Source organism: Neovison vison, chromosome 3 (assembly GCF_020171115.1).
Source record: "Neovison vison isolate M4711 chromosome 3, ASM_NN_V1, whole genome shotgun sequence".
NCBI lineage: Eukaryota > Metazoa > Chordata > Mammalia > Carnivora > Mustelidae > Neogale > Neogale vison.
Window position 1 is genome coordinate 18,553,864 of NC_058093.1, and position 18,474 is coordinate 18,572,337.

Below are 18,474 nucleotides of genomic sequence, written 5' to 3' on the forward strand. Positions count from 1 at the left end.
TTGACCCACATCCCCCCCAAATCATAATCTCCCCCAAATACCATGTCATAGGATTTATACCATCTGCTCAGCAAATTTCTAGCTCTGGGAACTATAGAATTTGGTGAAGAAAAATAAAGCAAAAGGCTAACCAAATTACCATCTCTGACACATCCTTCCCTGAAATACCCAGTTGGCTTGAAATAGGTCTCCATACTAATCATACAAATGGTCAGATTTAATCCTAGTACATCAACTGCTGGACAGTTGTAAACTCCTCAATAAGGCAGTTGATCTGCAGAGAGGAAGACGAACTCTGGCAATTTCCCAATAAGAATTCTTTGTCCATTTCTAAAGATGAATGTAGTCCATAACACACACTCTCCACATAATAGCCTTATCACCCTTCAGGGATGGGTGACTTTTGTGTATGCCTACTACTGCCATACTTCGCCAGTTCACAGGGGATTCATCTTCATCCCGGTTGATATCATGCTCTTCCTCAAAGAACTGTGGGCAAAGAGTTACCCTCTATTCAGCTTCTTTATTAGTGGCTGGTGCTAAAGAGAAATGAACTTGAGGTGGCAACGGAGGAAAGATGTCAAATAAGGAGAAATATTACCCAAATATAATCCTGAAGCAAAACAGCCACTGATTCACATCAATTCAGGGGGCCTTGCAGGTAGAAATTAAAAACCAAAAAACCAAAAAACAGGTTGTGATCTTGGGGAGCAGAGGAGAGAGCTCCAAGGGAATGAGAGACAATAGCTTCCTAACGTGGACTTCCTGAGCTCTGGGGCGGGAGGTTATCTCTGGACTCCAGGAGGCGTGGGGGCTTTATTTAGTTCTTAAAGAATGAAGATAAGAGGAAAATAGCCTCTTCAGGAAGCAGGAAAAAAAGGAGGAAAAACATGAATGCTCCTTCATAAGCATCTTTTTTTTTTTTTAAAGATTTTATTTATTTGACAGAGAGAGATCACAAGTAGGCAGAGAGGCAGGCAGAGAGAGAGAGAGGAGGAAGCAGGCTCCCTGCTGAGCAGAGAGCCCGATGCGGGACTCGATCCCAGGACCCTGAGATCATGACCTGAGCCGAAGGCAGCGGCTTAACCCACTGAGCTACCCAGGCGCCCCCTTCATAAGCATCTTAAAGGAGCACTAAGCCAACTGGCCACCCATGAGATTTGGCCACTATTGCTCTACACACACACACACACACACACACACACACACACACACACACACCCAGGACAGAGGAAGGCCTAGTGCAGGGAGGGGCCGGCGCAGGGACTGGGAGACAGGATGGGAAAGCGATCCCATTTCCTCCCACGGAGAGCCAGGCCTCTATGGACATCCTGCACACCCCTCCTGCCATCCTGCAAGCTGGGGAACCCTGAGGCTTTCAGGGCTTTTATCGTATTAGAAGCATTTTTCTCATCATAACTGAGACCTTTAGTATTGCATTAAAAAGATGGTTAATTTTCTTAAGCTTCCTTTTAAACACAGAAATAGGATTAGAAGGATAACATGCTCAGATGCAAGCCCATTATTTGATTATGTCTAAACCTAATCCTGCCTTCACCTTGGCCTGCAGAGTCTCCATTTTGGGGTTTATTGGTTGATAATGCCAGGGCTGTCAGATACTATTACTTGTGTAGTATCTGTTGCTACGTGCTCTTTCTTCCACTATCAAATGCTGAAGGTTGGAAATTGAATTATAGGATAAGTTCTCAAAGGCTCGCCATCTTTTAGACCTTTGTACTTACTTTCAAAGGAAAAAGAATGATTCAGGCCCCCAAAGAATGGGTACCCTCTCCAGTAAATTCAGTTCTAATAACACTCTGGAGGAAAGCCTTATGAGTAACCTTCTTCTGTTAAGCAGGCTTTCTACTCTTTCACGTTATTAAGAATCAGGAAAAACGGTATTGATGTTAATAAAAAGATCAGAAGAAACAGCTACAGGTGACCATTCTCTGTCCTATTACTTTTCATATTATAGGAAAATCATCTGTCACATCATCTCCTCGAGGGTAGAACTGTGTCTTATTGCCACTGAGTGGCTCACACGATTTCTGACCCAAGGCCGGTGTTCAGTAAATACTTGTGTGCCTGAACCAAGAATTCATATCATCTCTGGATTATACGCAAGAAGGCACCCTTACCTCATGGGTTTTCTCTGGAGAACGAAAAGGCAGGCGCGGGCCCGAGTGTCTGAGGCAGAGGCTTGGGATAGCCCCAGGAACACACAGACAGCCCCACCCCAACCCCAACCAACCTCACCTTCTCCCCTCCCCATCCCAGCAGCTTCTGTGTTTCTTTACCTGTCGCAGTGGTTGCATTTAAAGGGCTTTGCACCTGTGTGTTTCCTATAGTGCCTCGTGAGCTCGTCACTTCGTGCAAAACGCCATTCACACCCTTCCCAGGAGCACTTATAAGGCTTCTCACCTGCAAGAAAAGACAGAACGACCAAGATCAACAAAGGGAACAAAAGGGCCCCACGCCTGATCTGGTTCTGCCACCTATCCATCGTCTTGGAAAGAGGCTGTATAAATCATTCTTGAAAGACTACATTTCCCAATACAGCCGGTCACATTTTCTTTAGGCTCCTGGTAGTTTGTTGTTGCTGTGACTGCTGCTGTTTTAACCTTCAGAAGTGGTTTCACAGGATCCTCTAACCTGGAGCTGTCACTTCGGTTCCCAGAGTCAGAGCATTTCCTTCAACGCGTGAGGGATCAATTTTTATTTATTTTCTATTCCCTGGAGCACTTTGACCCCCACTGTCCAAGCAGAAAGGAAATGTGCTATTTTCATCGGAACCACAAATGCTTCTAATTCTATTTTTCCCCAGAACCTACAGTAATTTACCATTTCAGCCTTTTTAGCTTTCTCCCTCCTACCACAGACTGGAGCCAGGGAGCTGACAGCTCAGGTCTCCCAGAACCACTGTTCTTCCAGTAAATGCGAGTGGATGGACAGTCTGGAGAGAGGGCTACGACTCAAGAGTAAAACAAAAATCACCTGAGATTCCTGGCCCTTATGTAAAAAGCAGTCACAAAGTCCTATTTAAGAAGCCCCTAACTTAACGGCTGCAGACCACTCATATTAGAGAGAGAGAAACAGAGGATACAAAATATTTTTAAAGCCAACTTATAAAGCAAGGTTTTAGCCACAGTGAAGCTGCTTGGAAGTACGAAATTCAAGCTCTTGTGCTCAAGTGATCTTTTTGCACAGTAAATACAGATGGACGGGTATGTGAGAGAAAGTACACGATTTTTCCTTAGACCTTTTCCTTTGACCCATCAACGTCTGTCACCAAACATGGCAAATATTTACCATTCCAACTGTATGGTGGGCTGGTTCTGATTAAGAAGAAAAAGAATCCTAAAAACCCCACGAGATCGTGAGAGTTACTGAGCCTTCATAACTAAGAGGCAGGTTAGCGCAGTGGTCGTGAGCTCTGAAGACCTCCATCTGGGACCCAGCTTTTTGGTGCTGCCCTTAACTGTCTAACCCCGGGCAAGTTAACAAACCTGTCCGTGTCTCTGTTCTTCTAGAGATAATGCCAGTACATAACTCAAAGTGTTCGGAGAGCATAACTTCATATCCACAGGTATTACATATCAATCAGAACGCTGCCTGGCTCGCTTAAGATTCATATCCCTGGTAAATGCTATAAATTGCCAAACCCCAAATTCCAGGGCACACAGGTGCCCAAGCAGTGCTACGGCTGCCCCATTATTGCTCTATTTTTAATAGCCAGACCTTCATGAGGCAGGGCTTAAGGAGACACTGCACAGGTACTATACTTGACCCACTTTCTTCTTTCCACCTTTTTCCTTCCCTTTAAACCTGACTACAAAGTGCTCACAATTCTTTATTTGTATCACCCAGAATTGAACCAAACATGATTGAAAATTTTATTTCATTAAATCGATGCCCTAGTGAGCCACTGCTCTATAAGGCCCATAGAGAAGAGGAATGAGAAATACAGGTATTTCTTTTAAAAGGAACCAAGGGGACATGAAGGAGGGCTAGAAGCACAGGAGGAAACCCATTCAGTTTTGGAAACCAGGAAAAGAAAAAAAAAAAAAAAAAGAATCACTGAGCAGTGTTAAAAGTTCACCTTCTGGATCCTTAAAGCCAAAATTTTAGAAAATTACACATGCTGAAGAGAAGTAGCAGAAGGGGGGTTGTCAAATCGACTTTGGAGTTAACACACCTGGGATCGGAATTCATTAAGAGTTCATTACAGAATCTGCCTCAGTGTCCTTCTCTGTTACATGGGGCTGAGCGTTCATGTTTGCTGTGAGGTTTGAATATGTTGTTATGTAGAGGACACATATCCTGAGCCAGATACAAGGTAAATATTCTATTAGTTTCAAGTTCTCTTCTTCCCACATACATCTGTATTCTCAGAAGCTGTCTACAGGTTGTCCCCCGAAACTTCTGGAGCTCAGGCTCCAGACAGTTGAGTCTGGAATCACTCTGGGCAACCTAAATATTAAAATAACAGTGTTCTTAAGTTTTAAGTATTTTCTCAGTATAGTGATGGAGAATGTACCAGAAAAACCCAGTGCTCTTTCAATGTCCTCTGAAGGAACGGGTTGCTGAGGGGGAGAAGAGACCCCAGTCGGAGAGAGGTGTGCCCTCCCTGAGAGGTGTGTTGGCAACATTTACTTCAAGTGATTGATTGCCCAACAGGCTCCATTACTTCAAGGAAATCTGGCACAAACAAACAAACAAACAAAAAAGGAGAATGAGGCACTTTAGACATTCACAATACCTTCCACCCCCCTGAGGTTTTCAAAGGCAAGTAACACTGGAGGTTCCTGGAACCTGGGGGACCCAACACACCTCAAATGCAACAAGGCATCTGGAAAACCCACGACATTCTACAGCAACAAGCAGAGACATCTAGTCCCCAGAATCAATCCCACAATCGAACTAATCCGTCCATCACAGGCAACCACATTTTGAAGGACAGAGGAAGGACAAAGAGAAAATGGAGGTTCAAGAGGATGTCTTCGGGTATTTTTGAAAAATTGTTATTTCAAACTGTTTGGTTTTCCCCTTGGAGAATTTTTTAAAAAATAGTTTTGTTTTGTTTTGACAATTAATATTAAGGATTTATTTGCTTCCCAAAAAATAATGTGGACTCACTTATGGAACAAACCAATTATCTATCCCGTGGCTATTTCAGTATCCCTTTTGCCAGGGTATAGACAGAGACTACAGATAGTGTAACTTGGCTTTGAGTTGTATCACCTAACATTGTTTCCTGCTAGCAGAAGCAGCTCCTTTGTGTCCTGATAGTTTACCAAGATATATTATGGTGCTTCATCAAGCTCTTTTCCAGTGTCTGATTCATTTACCTATAAATTGCCATTTCTGCAAAAACTCACTAATATGACCTTAAAACAACCAGGAAAGAACTAGACCACATGAAGGAGCAGTACCTGATGCAGTCAGAGTGCAGAAATCAGAGGAGCAAGAAAATATATAGAAAAATTGGGACGAAGACTTCATATTTAGGGCTCAGAAATGGTAGCGTTAGGTTGGCCTCATTTCCAGGTTCCATGTCTGCTTCTGTAAACCAGTGTCTACTTGAAAGGCAGCAGTGAAAATCCTCTGGCAGTAGTTTGCATGGCCAAGATCACGCCTCCCTAGACACCAGCACCCACTGCTTGGGGGCAGAACCACCTATATCCACAATGCATTAGTTTTCATCTGAACAGCCTACCTAAAGATTTCTGTGTATGTCATAAAGAGCTTGGGTTTCTCTCTTTATAGAAGAATAGCCTTCTTTCTAAAAGAAAGGAAGAAGGGACGAGAAAGGGGACAGAGGGAGGGAGGGAAGGAGGAAGAAAGGGAGGAGGGAGGAAAGAGAGAAAAGGGCAGTCAGTTGTAACTGGAGCAAACTTCATGCAAAATCAGCTTATTTCCTTCATTCTGCCCTCTCTTCCACCCTGCTTCTCTCCTTGCTCCACTCCAGGCACTATAACTGGGTAGAAAACAGAAAATGGCTTACCCTTGCCCAATGCTGTACTGTATGGCACTTGGGATAATGCCTGCCTTTCAGCTTATGGCAACTCAATAATGATCAGAAATGTTTAGGAGAGGTCTGTAGGAGACAGGCAGATGGGATTGAGGCTTAAAACATCAGGACGCAAGTCTGGAAGGCGGATGAAGGCGGGCACAGCACAAACCGGATGGATGAGGGGCCTGCTAGTGCCTGCATAGTTCAAAGCCAGAAACGGAGACCCTGTCAGAAAGCCCCTGAACTGCAAGGGGAATATCAAAATCTACTTTTGTTATCTGGAAATTAACCCCAGGAGACGTGTGTCCCTCAGAGGTGACAGTAGGTCTAATCAGGTGTAAATACATTTATAGCCATCCGAGGGTTCTTAAGGAGAGCTAAGGATGCTTGAGAAACAGGACTTGACATTTAGCAAGGTTGAATCATGGCAAGAATTCATGCTCTCCCACAGAATGGCCTCTGAAATGGAATGTGGGCTAAACCAGAATGGCATTTTTTTTAGTTTCTTCCAGAGTAACTCTCTCTACATCACGATCATTAAATCTGATTGGCCAAAATGCACACAAATACCTTTGAACATGCACCTCCAATAAAAAAAGATTTATTCATGAATTGTATAAATGTACGGATGTCCTAAATGTTAGGATATTATAAAATATGCTCTCAATACAGAAATTAAGAGGAATGAGAGTAAATTAAATACAAATAGAAGGTTTATATATTTTTTTCCTACACCCAAAAAGACTGTGTTGTACACCCTACTTTAGAGACCGCCGCCCCATAGGATAAATAGAAAGAGCTTGGCTCCAAGCCCACTGGTCTTGGTGCTTCCAGACTTGGTCCCCGCTGTCCATTCTCCCTACAGCAGTACGAGGAATCCTTTGAAAATATAATCTGTGCAGGTGGGTCCTTCATGGGGGACTTTAGTCTCTATATTTCTATATAATTGGTTTTTCTGACATTCCCTGGATTCTATTTTGTGCATTTGAAATCATTCTACGAAGCGTTCCACAGACCTCACCATACTGCCAAAGAAGTTCATGACCCAAACAAGGTTAGGAAGAAATTACAGTGTGAGTGTTGCCAGGGCTTCCTGTCATTCTCAGAATTCAAGTCAAAAGCCTGTGCAGCCCTGTGGTATAGAGTCTATACGATCTGGCCCCTTTGTAATCTCATCTCCTACTCCTGTCTCAGGGCCTTTTCACTTACTAACCCCTCTGCCTGGAATCCTTGCTCCCTCACCTCGTTCATGTGGCTGCTCGAGAGCCCTGCCCCCCACCCATCCTCCGTAGTGGGGGGAGGTGATTCTGTCATCTTCCTCACACCACTTTTTTTTTTTTATTTGACAGACAGAGATCACAAGTAGGCAGAGAGGCAGGCAGAGAGAGAGAGAGGAGGAAGCAGGCTCCCCACCAAACAGAGAGCCCGATGCGGGACTGGATCCCAGGACCCTGGGATCATGACCTGAGCCGAAGGCAGATGCTTCAACCCACTGAGCCACCCAAGCGCCCCCAACCACTTAATCACTTTGAAATTAGACGACATGTTGTTTGTATTATTGTCTGCTTCCCCCACCAGAACATACGTTTTCTGCAGGCATCTGTTTTGTTCACTGTGATACCAGCACTAAAGCAGGGCCTGGCTCAGTCCTGTAGAATACAGTGAGTGAATAAAGCATCCTGGTTTGCAACAAAGAACCAAGTGACACAGAGGGCAGGGCAGCCTGTGTGATTTCAGCCCCTGGCTTTCTATGTATTGAAATGGCTTACTAGTAGAAAATGTTTATCTGCTGGCCAATCCTCTACTCCAGGGAATGAAGTATGGAACTACGATGGTTTAATATTTCTTCACCATTAAAGGGCACTTCAACTTCTTTTCGATCTGCCCGAGCCTAAAGAAAGGCATATCCTGAAAATCTTCCCGTAATATTCAGCTCACATCTGGGACCACAGTCTCCTGAGCAACATCCCCTCTGGGAAACCAAGTGCGTCATTTTATGGAACTCATTTGTAAAGGTTCTCGCTGAATATGTGTTTGGGAAAGCATGAGTGATACGTCAAATGTACCGCACCATAAATTTGGCTTTAAGATATAGATTGTGGAATAAAATATGAATGTGAAAAAATCGTGCATTCCAGGTCTAAAAGTCCTTTGAAAATAAACATCGTTAATGCAAATCTTCTGCATTCATTTCCTGATCTGCCAATTTTCAAGTTTCTAATCCAATTCCTAGAGAGACTAATACCTTGACCTGTCCAGATTTCTGTTAAAATTAGTTTTATCTATTGCTTTTTACTTTTTAAAAAATGTTACTAGATTTCTGTTATCTGGGTTTGTCAAGGGCCTGGTCTCTTTAGGATTGGGATTAGGAACCTGAAATTTTGCAGATCAGGAAATGAAAAAATAAAATGGAAAGAAGGAAGAATACTTCATAATGAGTTTGTATTGCCTCTGAGTACATCTAGAGGAAATCAGCAAAGACCCAGCTATTGCTCTCACAAGACACTCAGCAGCACTAGAGAATTTAAGCCACCTGGGGAATAAAGACACTGAGAGAAAATGTCACTAAGCTTTCTTAACGCTGGAAAAAGAGTAAGCAGTAAACATCACTCCACAGCTTGGCAATCCCTTCTCAGGGTATAGCAGTTGCAAGTAAAAAATACCCTAAATTATTAATTCTGCTTTGGAAAGCTGGCTCAGGGTTCCTCCCGGATTCCAGCTGAATCTTCACGATTTTCTTTTTTACACGGTATTTTAGATGAGGTGATTGTTAGAAAATGAGACAAAGGCTTTCTATTCCAGAGCTTCAAGAGCATTTACAATAACTACATAAATCAAAATGTGTACTCATTTATTTACGTTCCATGTTGATTTTTTCATTCAACCATTACTCGCTCACCCAAAAGTTCTAAGGTGCTGGGACCCCTGAGTGGCTGAATTTGCATAAAGCAGCAGTCACTGCACTAAGCACACACTTCCTCTCTTTTCTTTTATTCATAAAACAACTAATAAAACAATAACCGGCCTAGATCAGGTTAAATCTTTACAGTCTGGGTCACCACCTTAAAGTGGTGGTTTAAAATGTATAACCCAAAAGTTAAACCATACCCTCAATAAGGGATAGTTCCTACTTCAGAATATGGAGAGGGGCAGGAAAGAATTTTGACATAATCCCACAACTACTGACATCTGTGGTGTCTAGGACAGTAGCCACTTGCCACATGTGGCTATGACCACTTGAAATGTGGCTATGACCACTTGAAATGTGGCTAAGATGACCAAAGAACTGAACTTCTAATTAATTTTAATTAAAATTAAAACTGAAGCATTATAAAGAACATTTTATACTCTTGTTTTGATAGGACTACATTTAACTTTTAACCACTGAAAATTTAGCATATGGATTTAAATATGCTGTAAGTACATAATACACACTGGATTTCAAAGACTTGGTTTCAAAAAAGAATGTGAGAGAGATCTCATTAATTTTTTTCATATTGGCTTTATGTTGAAATGATCATAGCCCAGATATATTGGTTTAGGTAAAATAATATTATTAAAATTAATTTTATCTATTCCTTTTCACTTTTTAAACAATGTGGCTACTAGAAAATTTTAAATTACATATACAACTTGCTTTCTATTTTAGACAGCACTGTTTTAAAATATATTTTCTATATGGAAATGCCACCATCACCTCGAGCATAAACTTTCTCCCCCGCCCAGCCCAAATACTTATTACCACCTTGCCTTCCAGATCCCCGAACTCTGATATGCATCTCTCCAAAACACCTCATCTGGTTCCATGGCTGAGAAGGCAGAGTCAAATACATAGACTTCTGGTCTCATCACTGATGATGAAAATACAGCCTCTTCAGTGTCAAGTTGGATTCAGTCTACACTAATTGTTGGCTCAAGTCCCAACCATGTGATAACACTGCTCAAGATTAAAGCTAAAAGCAAAGGGTCTCTGTAGTAGAGAAGCTCCCCGGTAGGGGATGCCAACAAGTGCATACCAACTACACAAGACCCATGTGTTTAATAAAGGCACGTGCATGACATGTAGAGGAGGAATTCCCCAAGACTTTGTAGGAACACTAGGGTTGCCAGCCCTATGCTTCGATGAAACTTGAATCGTTACTCTATTGGAGAAAAATGGACTCATTATCAAAAAAAGGAATCGTCATCGAAAGCCAGATTCTTCTCGTTCCGCCTTTGCTGCCTAATAGCAGTGTGGCCTTGCAAAGTCAGTAAACTTCTCCTTAGGCCTTACTGTTCTTAACTGTGTGCGGAAGGAATAGAAAAAAGTCTGTCCTACTTCCCTCCTAGTTATGATGATTCAATGGAATCTAGTAAATGGAAGTGACCAAACTCATGAAGGGTGCCATCATGATCATGGTGATATCAGAAGAGGGTATGCAGGCATGCAGAGGCCAGAGAAGGCTAAGGGCACAGAGATCGTGCAGCAGGACAAGGGCACAAGGGCTTCTCCGCGAGACTTAAAGAGCCCAAGCGTCACTTCTCCCATCCAAGTACTAACCAGGCCCGACCCTGCTTAGCTTCCGAGATCAAACGAGATCGGGCGCGTTCAGGGTGGTATGGCTGTAGACCCAAGCGTCACATCTCAAATCTACCTTACTTTGTGATGCACAGCCAGGAAATACACAAGATTAAACAAATCTTTGGGTGCCAGCTTCCATTTTTAATGAGTGTTCACTTCTACCAAAAGGTTTCTTTGGAAGTGAGGTGTTAGATTCTTGGTGAATTGGTTGGAAATGTTGGAGGAAGACTGGGTTGGTCATAAAAACCTGCAACTACCCCACATGCTGGAATTAAGTATAGCTGTTGGCAACTGGAGCTCTTTTCGTGTGCAACCACTGGTTCTAATGCATATTTTAGAAACCACAGCATGTTTCTACCAGGCCACGGGATCTCATAATATTCTCAAAGTCAAACTGAATCTTTATTTAATTAAAAATGTCAGTGTTCTAATATTTTTAGTGGGCTGGGTGAGGTATAACCCATACCATCCCCCCCAAAAAAAAAACCAAAACAAAATGCCCCAAGTCTTAGGACTTACTGTCATTCTCAAAAGACTGTAAACTCACTTAAAAATGTAGACTTCAACACTCATACCTAAAGTGATATGTTCTCAAGCTGTGAAACAGGTAAGCATGACCACGTAGGGAAACTACCTACTGTTCTGGCACTGAGGTTAATTTCTTTTTTTTCTGTTTTTTTCTTTCTTTCTTTTTTTGCATTTTTTCTTATGCTGGTTTTATCCTTTTTGTCTTTATTGTTGCTATTCAAGATTAATATTTTTTTGAATTTTTAAAGAAAAATTTATTTATTTATTTATTTGGAGAGAGCACAAATGTACATGCATGCATACCAGGGGAGGGATAGGGAGAGGGAAAGAGAGAATCTCAAGCAGGCACCTCGCCCAGCACAGAGCCCAATGCGGGGCTTAATAAAACGACCCTGAGATCATGACCTGAACTGAAACCAAGAGCTGGACACTCAACTAACTGAGCTACCCAGGCGCCCCTCAAGATTAATTTTTTAAAATCATTTTTATCATCTTTTTCAGAGATCACTCCAAAGAAGGTTTAATGTCAATTTGGAAATTTCAGTGTATTTTGGTGATGGCCAAAGCTACGATAAAGTCAAATCTAGATATAAACTAAATTTGAAGAAAAAAGTTTTTAAAACTTTCATCTTTTTTCCTGTCAAGATGACAACGACGATACCATGTGAATTTGTTGTAAACAAATTTATAGGACACTTCTTTCACTTAGTAGTAAAGATACTATTTCCCACAATTCAATTTGATGTATTTAGATAGGAACTTGATTATTTCAAAATATGAATTTTAAACTTATGGCCAATCTTTGGTCTTTTGCATTCAAATATAAAGACCGCCATACTGCCGAGGATGTATGCAGGCACGGGCTATGACTACCACAATGACCAACTATTAATCTTTGAATCACTTTTATAAATTAAATTTTAAGAATGAAGAGAAAGACATGTTACCTTATCTCCACACATGTTCCAAACTTAGTTAATATCAGAAGTTATCAACAAGTCACGCAGAAAGTGACATCTCTAATGCAGGCTGGCACCCCTCTGGGTTGTCCGGCAACCCAGAACAAGAACCCTTCCCCAAAGATCCAATTCACTGCAGAGTTTGGCAACTCAGGTGTATGACTTCGAGTGTGTATCGCAAGAAACAGATTCTTCTGCATGGTGGGTAGTAGTATAAGGAAAAGAACAAATGTGGAGCACACAGCTTTGAGGGAAGACGGGCTTACCTGCTACCTCCTAGAGAGGACTGGAGGGGGCCTGAGGGCAGTGTGAGAGGACTGGTACCTGAGAGTCATGGAAACAGGGGGTGAATGGAGGGGAGGCTGAAACAAACCTCACCAGACCCAGGACCCAGAACCCATGGGTGTCATCGGTTGAACATGCCACAGTAGTTGATGATGCCTAATCTATTGTCCTAGGCATACTGAACTTTTCACTAACTAAAAATGAGAAAATATAAATCATTTACGATGAGGATGAAAGTTAACTTTTTGCTACATGTTTGATAAAAGTGAAAAGAGATGCATCAGTGGTATAGAAAATCCATGGGGGTGGATAATCCAAAAACCATCATAGATATGATTTTGGAAGCTATCAAATGATTGGCTTCAGCATCCTGAATGTGTTCTGATTAGGCTAAAGCTAATATTAGTTGTTATTCCCTGATTATATAAATGCAGACGGTGGAGAAAAAGTGAACCAAGCACATGATTATTTTATAGGCAATTTGCCCTAAAATTAAAAAGCAAAAAAGAAGGAGGAGGAGAAAGAGAAGGAGGAGGAGGAGAAGAAGAAGAAGAAGAAAGAAGGAAAAAAAGAAGAAAGAAGGAAAAAAAGAGAAAGAAAGAAAAAAGGAAAGAAAGAAAGAAAGGGAGGGAGGGAAAAAGTAACTTTATCAATCCCCAAGAAGCCCAAATTGGATAATTTACACAGAGATGATAAAGAGATGGGCTCTCCCCTGGACCAGCTACTATTCAAGTTGAGTAGATATGGATCTAATTCTCTAGAGATTTTCAGAGGCAAATATTAAATCAGCCAAGCTTTAAACATCAATTTGTCTGCATAACTCTCTTCCAAGATGATCAAACACTGTTTTTCAGAGACTGAATTTCCTCATTAGCTAAAGCAATCCAAATATGTACCTTACCCAATGATGAAGTCTAAGAAAAGGGTAACTCAGAAGGGAAACTTAGGTGTCACAAATAATAACCTAAGACAGGTGCTCTTCACATACCACTGCCTATGCACTTAAAAACAGATGTCCACAAAACCATCTCACTTATTTTTCTACCCTAATCTACCTTACATAAACTCTTCGCTCTCCAGCATCCTCACGGAGCCCCCATACCCTGTCCCACTTTCTCGAATGTCCTCTACTAGAATGTATCCATCTACCACATGTCACCCTAGCCTAGTGTTTCTCCTCCTTAGAAATCTACAGTCTTGTCAGAGTTTACAGTCTTTGGCGACTTATTTACTCTGTTTTGTGAGATATTTAATTTCTTATGCCTTGATTCCCTTGCCCAGCTTGCCCCACCACAACATAAGAAGTGCTTTTAACACTGGGACGCCTAACAGCACCAATTCAACAACTGTGATTAAGAACCCAGTGTGTGTCCAGGCACAGGGCTAGATGATTCTCATTTGCTTCTTTGTCATCAACCACAGTGTCCAGCACAGGCTCAGGCATGTCATATGTACTCCACGTGATGCTCACTAATTAACAGATTGGTGATCAATCAAAAATTAACAGTACAGAAAGCTTTGTGACTACTTTGTCTTCCAGATTCAAAAGCCCTAGCATGCATTGTCTCTGAAATACCTCATCTCAGTCCATGGGTGAGCAGGCAAAGTCAAAAGTCTAGACTTCTGGTCTCATTCACTCATGGTGAAAATACAGCCTCTTTAATGTGACAAGCGGAGTCAATCTACATTAATTATTAGTCTAATACGTACTGAGCAACAACAGTGCTGGAGATAAAGGCTAAAAGCAAAGGATCTCTGCATCAGAGGAGTTCCCAGGCAGGGAAGCCCCATGCGTGCATATAAACAGCATGAGGCCACAGCACGTGCAAAGACCCAGAGATGAGAGACAGTGGTTTGTTAGAGCTGAGGTAAAGGATGAGTGTATAAGGAGGTATTTCAAGAACGGCCCGAGAGGTTGTAAGAGCCATACCCTATGGAGCCTCGATGACAAGTTATTCCCCCCAGGACACTGATTGCCTTGAGGTCAGAACCCATGCTTCTGCATATTTATATCCTCAGGGCCTAGTCCAGTGTGCGGTACTAGTACTTTAAAAAGCATATCCTCTGGGAAGTGATTCTAGACCAACTCTGATAGAGTTGGGTGCTGTTTCCTCTCTGTTCCTATAACTTCCTTTAGAAGAGTCTTATCATACTGCTTGAGTCACTTTTTACATGCTGTAGCCTCACAAAACCCAATGGTCCCTTCAGGAGCAGAAACCAGGTTTATTCACTCTAGTATTTCCAAGACTCAGGATGCTGAAGTCATGTCAAAGATCCCTGATGAACTTAACCAAATGAACACGCACATACATGACGAGCTCTTCTCAAACCTTCTTTAAACACTGTAACCTAGATCCTCCTACATCCTCTTTTTGCTGCTCCAGAATATGCATAATTAGGGAGAAAACAAATGATTGAAGCCACCCATGGAATCTACATTAACACTCACACACAGACACACAGACACAGACACACACACACACACACACACACGACATCCCCCCCAAATCTGCAAACATTTCAGCACAAACATATTGACACCCACATATATAGAAACGCCCCTACACAATCTGTCAGCTGTATACCTCTAACCTTAAACAGCCTTAATTTTGTCTGTGCTAAACCCACAGCTACAGAATACTTACTTTCTCCTTATTCTTCTACTTAATTTTCATCCTGGGACAAAAGTGTCAAGGCAATGTGACTTTTTACTTTGTTGAGGGAAACCATGCAAACGATATTAAGATATGGTTATTTCGATCCTATAAGCTTGCTTTCTCAAGTTATTAATTCCCCATGCACTTCATATTATTCCAGTAATGCACTATTCTCATAAAATGCAAAATGTAAATTACGCTTCCATTCAGAACTTCTGGCATTCCACAGGAACCTGGTTTTCATGCAGTTATTTTGATTTTGCACTGTGCCACAAATGATACTAAAATTTTTCCTTTGCCATGTTATACATTTAGAATTTCAGAACTCAAGTGTTTCATGTTCAAATGTCTGCATTGCAGGCTAAAAAGAAATTATTCTTAAGATGAAGACCATAGTGCAACTGCCAGTTGACTTTCTATATGCATTTGCCCTTTTTCTGTAAGAGAACCCCCAAATTTTAGTTAGGCTCATTGCCACCCAAAATTAAGACTATTTCCCAGCTCCTTTGCAGTAGTGTGTTAACATATGACTAAGTTCTGGCTGACGAGATGTGAGTGGAAGTGACAAGTGCAATTTCAAGCTGTACTTTAAAAGGTTGGGACATCCTCTCCCCTTCCCACTTTCAAAATAGCTGCATGAAAAGTAGGTTCCTGGAAAGTGGGCTTGGTGGCAGCCATCTTGAATTGTGTGGACACGGGCACTTCCTGAAGGACAGAACCCCTAAGGACTGGGGACGAACAGGACAGAAGGAGTCTGAGCTTCTGACAACTTCCCAGAGCACTGCTGTCTGAGATTCTGGATTTTTACGTGAAACAGAAAAAAAAAATCTTATATATTTTTAAAGCCTCTGCTAGCTTGCATCTCTGTTACAAACAGCTTTATCTATGCTCTTAATAATTCAAAGGGTAACAGAAACTGATGAATGAAAATGATACATGCCTAAATGGCCCACACTTACAGTATAAGCATTATTTCACATCTCAGTCACACTTTTTTTTTTTTTTTTTTAAAGCCAGGAAGGTTACCAGAGCTTCTGTAAATGGTGTCCTGTGTGTGCAAGTACAGTTTAGCTGAACATATACACAGGACTCACAATCAGGACAGCTGGGTTCTAATCCCAATTCTTCCTACTTACTTTGTGATCTTAGGAAAGTTACATACTCTCTGAGTCTCACCTTCCTTCCTGCAAAGTGGGCCTAACCCCCTCTTGGATGTTGGCCTTTCAGGACTATTGTGAAGTCTGAAGAAAAATGATTATCTGTGCAAGGGTTTTGTATAGTGTAAAGCACTTACAGGCAAGGTGGTTATTAAAATATTCCAAACAAAAATCCTCCCCTTTATGCAAGGTGGCTCATACCAACACCTAGTGGCTAGACATACTTTCCCCGTGAATAAAGGTCCTGCAGTTACTGTTTTTAGCTAAATGGTTAAAGATCAGTGCTATGGTCTTAGGAGCAAACTGCCTTTCATTTAACTCAATACCCCAAGCCCCATGTCTTTGATTAGAAAGCCAAAGAGTTTAGACCAAACAGTACAAACCCAACACCGCATATAGAAAGGAAGCCCAAAGCCTGTGTGCCAATAAAACACGGTGTGTATCTCACCATGCCTCATATACCAGGCACTGAAATATGTTTGGCTTTTCCTACTGGCAGACTCAAACCATGATGAGATGTCTATATTTTCTTTCCTCACAGATATATACATAGAGTACAAAACTAAGTGTGAGAGAAAGACAAAATGTTATACACAAATGGGATAATAAATGTATCTTTTCAGAGAAAGCACTCTGAATGACCATCCTGAACCAAGGACTGTGGACCCAACCATCTATTCTCAATTAATGGTAGTGTTTTACAAATCCTGGAATAATATTTAGTGAGCTCTCCTTACGTCCTGGGCGCTATAGGCACCCAAGGTCTTTATGTACATTCCTTCTTTTTAATCCTCTCAATAGCTCTGTGAGACACAAGTTAGTATCTTCCCCATTTTACAGATGAGAAAACTGAGGGTCAGAGAAATAAAGCCACTCACCAAGTTCTCCAGCTCATAAGTGGTACAGTCAAGATTTAAACTCAGGCAGCTTTGCCTTCAGTCCACTACCTTATTCTGACTCTTACTGAAATGGCAACAATTAAAATAGAATAAATGTTTACATTCCCTTTGGAAATATTTTCTTTTTTTTTTAAATTAAATTTATTTATTTTCAGTATAACAGTATTCATTATTTTTTCACCACACCCAGTGCTCCATGCAATCCGTGCCCTCTCTAATACCCACCACCTGGTACCCCAGCCTCCCACCACCACCCCCCGCCACTTCAAACCCCTCAGATTGTTTTTCAGAGTCCATAGTCCCTCATGATTCACCTCCCCTTCCAATTTCCCCCAACTCCCTTCTCCTCTCTAACTCCCCATGTCCTCCATGGAGGACATGGAAATATTTTCTGATAAAGCAAATCTTTCAACTGGAAAGGATGTCAGAAATATTTAGATGTACCCCTACAGTAGCTGTTCCAACTTTTTGAAAGTGGATAAGTAAATAAGTAATCTATTGTGACAAGAATCCAGGAGTGTGAACTACAACTCAGGCCCACTCCCCCAGGCCCATCCTCAGTTCACAGAACAGTGCCCCTTGCTACGGAACCTGGATGTGGGATACGCAGTCAATTTCCCTCAGAAAATACCACATACCAACTCTACCAGTGTTTTCTCCATTTAAGTCCCTCCACTTTCTCAAAGAACATCTGTTTAGCCTGACACACCCCTAGAAAAACCAAAAATGGAACCCCCGCCAGGCCAATAGTTAGCAAGGGCTTCATTCTTAACCCATACCTAGGAGTGCCTGAGAGCCCTACAGAGTAGAAGCATAAAATGAAGATGGCCCGTTGTTGGGATATTACCTCCAACCCCTTAGCAGAGGTGAGTTTATCTGCCCCTCTGCCACATCCTCTCCCACGCCTAGCCCAGTTGCCTGGCACAGAGGATCTGCAGTGTGTGTCGTGCAGGGACAAAAGTCACACTAGGGCTGGAGAACCAAGCAGGGCCTCAAGATGTGCTTTAAGACCACAAGGCTTAAACATGTGCTCGGTCCAGGAGTGCCTGGGTGGCTCAGTCAGCTAAGCATCCAACCCTTAATTTCAGCTCAGGTCTTGATCTTAGGGTAGTGAGACTGAGCCCCACGTCGGGCTCTGTGCTGGGCATGGAGCCTGCTTGGGATTCTTTCTGTCCCTCTCCCTCTGTACCTCCGCAACCTGCTCTTGAGCATGCTCTCTTTCTCTCTCCTTCTCAAAAAAAAGATGTGCATGGTCCAATCTGGTAGCCACCAGCTGGAGGTGGCTCTTGAGCACTTGACACTTGACATATGAACAAACTGAATTGACATGTGCTTTAAATGTAAAATACACACTGAATTTCAAAGACTTAGTATGAAAAAAAAAGAATAAATTGGCCATTAACAATTGCTTATAC

General features: G+C 41.9%; 1 protein-coding gene and 1 pseudogene across 2 annotated transcripts in view; both read right to left on the reverse strand.

The window, feature by feature from the left end:
• The window catches only part of KLF7 (Kruppel like factor 7), an 85,327-nt gene that overhangs the window by 6,145 nt on the left and 60,708 nt on the right, over positions 1 to 18,474 (reverse strand). For both annotated transcript variants that reach the window (XM_044241427.1, XM_044241426.1), the window contains exon 3: positions 2,298 to 2,421. In XM_044241427.1, coding sequence (XP_044097362.1) covers positions 2,298 to 2,421 — 124 coding nt within the window. The remainder of the gene's footprint in view (positions 1 to 2,297; positions 2,422 to 18,474) is intronic.
• Positions 10,482 to 10,623, reverse strand: LOC122903743 (annotated as a pseudogene).